The sequence below is a fragment of the Atractosteus spatula genome, chromosome 4 (genome assembly GCF_055471065.1).
Source record: "Atractosteus spatula isolate fAtrSpa1 chromosome 4, fAtrSpa1.hap1, whole genome shotgun sequence".
In the NCBI taxonomy this organism is placed as follows: Eukaryota; Metazoa; Chordata; class Actinopteri; order Semionotiformes; family Lepisosteidae; genus Atractosteus; species Atractosteus spatula.
The window spans coordinates 27,978,608-27,982,943 of NC_142709.1; the positions used below are offsets into that span (position 1 = coordinate 27,978,608).

General features: G+C 39.6%; 1 protein-coding gene across 1 annotated transcript; it reads left to right on the forward strand.

The window, feature by feature from the left end:
- The first annotated feature begins 1,093 nt into the window (after positions 1-1,093).
- Positions 1,094-2,648, forward strand: LOC148836042 (heparan-sulfate 6-O-sulfotransferase 3-like). The gene has a single exon (XM_088913337.1). It carries the CDS (start codon positions 1,109-1,111, stop codon positions 1,790-1,792), a length of 684 nt encoding a protein of 227 aa, XP_088769463.1. The 5' UTR covers positions 1,094-1,108; the 3' UTR covers positions 1,793-2,648.
- The last annotated feature ends 1,688 nt before the right edge of the window (positions 2,649-4,336 follow it).

Below are 4,336 nucleotides of genomic sequence, written 5' to 3' on the forward strand. Positions count from 1 at the left end.
TGAAGAAAATAATGACCACCATCATTCTATTTATAAATTCTTTTCTCCGGAAGGCAATGTTTGCTTGTGAAAATGGGGCTGAAACCTTGTCTCTGTCTTTGTGAAGATAATGTATGCTGCAGGACCACAAATACAAAACGTAAAGAGACACTTCCTCAAGAGTGTAAAAATTCACCTGCATGTGATATTTTTGCATTACTTCTGCATTAAATATTTATCAAGACCAGACCACCAAGGAGTTCCAACAGTGAGCCCATTACACTTTTCATATTGTGTTGTTGAAATAAATTGTTTTCACACTTCTCCTGAAAGTTGCTAGCCTCAAGAGGTGAAATTGTTTGTAGGACAGTAGTTGTAATGGAAACATGTGAAATATTCTGTGAAATGTCAAAGAACTTTACCCCAGGAAGCACCAAAATTTTTTGTTTTGTTTCCTCCAACAGTCCAAAGACATACGTTCATTGGATTCTGGGAAAATTACCCCTAGATTGTGAGTGTGTGTGTTAGTGTTTGTATCTGTGTGTGCTCTGCAATGGACCTGGAATCCTATCTGCCTCATGCCTGTTGCTTGCTGAGATAGGGTCCGGGTTTGATTTGGATAGAGTATTTAACAAATGGATGGATAAAATGTAACCTGCTTCAGAGGCCAGATAGAAGAGAAAACGATGAATATACAGTATAGGTAAAATAAACAAGACAGGACAGAAAAGAATAAAAAATAATGTATATCAGTGACAGTTATTTGTGCATCAGGAAATTGGCTATTAAGATATTTAGGGTTGGCATTCAAGTTTGTCTGCATTCCTTCCAAGCTTTTACCTGCTGTGTTTCAGGTGTATTAATGCATGTATAATTCCAAAATGCTACAATGTGTTAAAAAAACAGAATATACTGTGTAACATTTTTTCATGTTCATTTCCTAATGCTGTTGAGGAGCAGTCAGAGATGTGCCAGGTCCTGCTCTAATGGAGGGTTATTTTATGAAATGCAAAAAAGGAGTGTTTATTAGTAAACTGTAAAAGAAATGAAAAAAACAAATGTTTCAGGTCTAATATTAAAGGCTTACAGCTGTCCACTTGTTTTTTTTAGGAACTTCTACTACATCACTATGCTGAGAGACCCAGTATCCCGATACTTAAGTGAATGGAAGCATGTCCAGAGAGGGGCTACGTGGAAGACTTCTCTGCACATGTGTGATGGAAGGTCCCCCACACAGGATGAGCTGCCCACCTGCTACATAGGGGATGACTGGTCTGGAGTGACGCTGCTAGAATTCATGGATTGTGCCTACAACCTAGCCAACAACCGACAGGTCCGCATGCTGGCAGACCTCAGCCTGGTGGGCTGCTACAACCTCTCGTCCATGAACGAGAGCGAGCGGAATGACATTCTGCTGCGTAGCGCCAAAAACAACCTCAAAAACATGGCCTTCTATGGGCTGACGGAGTACCAGCGCAAGACGCAGTACCTCTTTGAGAGGACATTCAACCTGCAGTTCATCTCGCCCTTCACGCAGATCAACAGCACCCGGGCCGCCAACGTCGATATCAGTGAGGCCACTCGGAGACACATAGAGGAGCTGAACTTCCTGGACATGCAGCTGTACGAGTATGCCAAGGACCTTTTCCTGCAGCGCTTCCAGTTCACCCGGCAGCGGGAGCACCAGGAGGAGAGGCAGAAAAGGAGAGAGGAACGCCGACTGCTCCGGGAACAGAAAGCATACCTCTCAAGGCAGCAGGAAGAAGAGGAGGTCACCACAGAGGACTATACCAGTCAAGTAGCTAGATGGTGATGGAATTTACCTAAAAAACTTGATTGGATTAGAGTTTTTTTTTAGTTTAAGTGTGACATTTTACCGAGTTTCATCATTTGAGATATAAATAATAAAACTGCCAAGTCTGTGAGCCACACAGCTTACCCTGCCTTGGAGTGCTCTTTTGCTGTCTTAAACTTTAAAATGGATGTATTTCTTTTCTTCTTAATCCTTCCCCATGCTTTCTATTGTGATTATTTACAGTACTTAATATGTATATTGTGGGGACTGTGTGTGGAGAGTACAGTAAATGAAGCTTAAAAGAAAATTTACCAAGCTCCAGCAGAGGGTATGGATTGTCATTGTTAGAGATTCAAGGACTCTGGGTGAAGATAGATCAGCATGTGAGCAATTCCTTTGACAGCATAGCACTAGCTCAATACTTAATTTAAAAATCTGTGTATGTGACTTCAGTGCATTTAAGAAGTGTAATTACTGTATGAATGAGTGTGATGTCACACAAGTAGTATTGCTGATAAATACAATTTGACTTTAAAGTTTTTGTAGATTAAAGATGATTGGATCAGCAGTACAGTACTATGGTAGATGATACCATAGTTCCCTTGCATCCTTTAATACAGTGTCTCTACTGGAGCCCTTGAAAATCACGTTTTTCAAAACAAAAATACACATTTTCTTACTTTATGATATAATAGGAAAGAAAATGTTAAGACAAGTGACATCTAGAGAGTGTAAAAAAATACGTACACAAGGAGAAAATTATATTTCGCCAAACTAAGATAGTAATATTCTGTAATATCCTTAAACAAAAACATAATTAGGTGGTGTAAGTAATTCCATGATAAGTTATGAATAAATGTTTTGGAATTAAAAAGAGCCCTCGTATTTGCTGTTTTTTTAACATTTTTTTATCCCCCCCCCTCCCCAAAATAACCACCTCACACCAACCTCCCTCAGAGGAACCCCTCTGTACTGTCCTGTATGTTTCTAGCTGAGGACCTCTAAAATATGGTCAATCAGCTACAGTGTGATGGAAGCCCCCATGTCAGCGGCAGCACTCCAAGCCTCCACAGTCCTCCCACTGGCATACGGATCTTAAAAGTCAAATGTTCCACATATATAATGTCACAACCAACAAGGATCCAGTGATCCTAAAATATGGTCAAACAGCTCGTAGGAAATACATGAAGTCATAGTGTTGTTCAGCAAAGGTTAGAAATTTGATTAAATTTGTTACAAAAAAGCCATTTTCCAGACAACACCCAAGAAGATACCCACAAAGTACATCCTTTTGTGCTCTGAATTCAGTCATCCTAAGGAAGGTTTTATAATCTGAGTATAGCTCCAGCCACATTCTATTATTACCACAAATGGGTGTTGAGAAGTGATTGCTGTACCTGTACAGTATACAGTATGCATTATACAAGGATTTTTCTTCACATGTCAGAATGCCTATTTTTGACAAGGACATCCCCAGTTTCCAGTTATCCCCAAAATGTCACATACAACAGATGGCTGTCTCTATACGTTTAGAATGAATCCCAGTTTCTACAGCTGCAATGGAAACACTTGTACAACAAGGCTTTAACTGTGTCAGCAGCTGCACTCCAAGCCTTCACCTGCTCCCTCACTAACAACTCCAGGATCCAAGGATCCAACTCTGCCAGGAAAGGGGACGCAGAGGTCACCAACACTTTGCCAGAGTCATACTGTAACAGCAGTGAGCTCTATTGATCCCCCTTTAAAATGCACAGAATGGAGACATTATCCAGCAAAATTGCTTAATGTAAGCAGGAATTACCCTTACATTTGGAACAATGGACAAATAGGAATTTAACCATTTCTGGATGCTGTCAAAACATATGTACAAATGTACTCACAAACCGTTGCCCCCACCTCCCCGAAATGAAACGTATTCAGCGAACTAGAAAACTCTCTTCATGAAATGCCACCCGCAAGGGGTCAAATACAGTCTGCATCTGCAGATGCTTATAAGAAATCCAGTTAAGAATTAAGATCTGGAATCAGAATCAGAACAAAAGATGAAGTTCATGCTAACTTTGGAAATCCAATGGTGTCCAGTGCCTGAGGAAATATACAAACAATATGTATCTTTTTCCAGGGCTTACAGCTGTCTAATTGTTTTTGTTTTTTAAGAACTTCTACTACATCACCATGCTGAGTATATTATGAAAAGTAATCCTGCCCACCGTGTTTGCTTTATTCAGTCCCTGCACAATTCCACAGAACACAAATGTTGTCTATCATAATAAATTATACTCTGTATTTAGATTTTAGAAGAAGGTACTTTCAATAAAAGGCCACTAGGGGTTTTCCCAAATAGATGATATCAAGGAGCTACTGTAACGATTGCATATATGTTTGTCTTTAAGATTTTTTTGTGCTTTTTTTGGTCATAAACACTATTATAAAGTCAAATCATGAACAGTCCAGGTATTAGACTTAGGAACCCTTTACTGTATTGCAACAACAGTCCTGATCAGATTCTTTAATTACCCAGCCCCTTCAGATCTTTATAATGTGTCAGTTTTAAGATTTTAA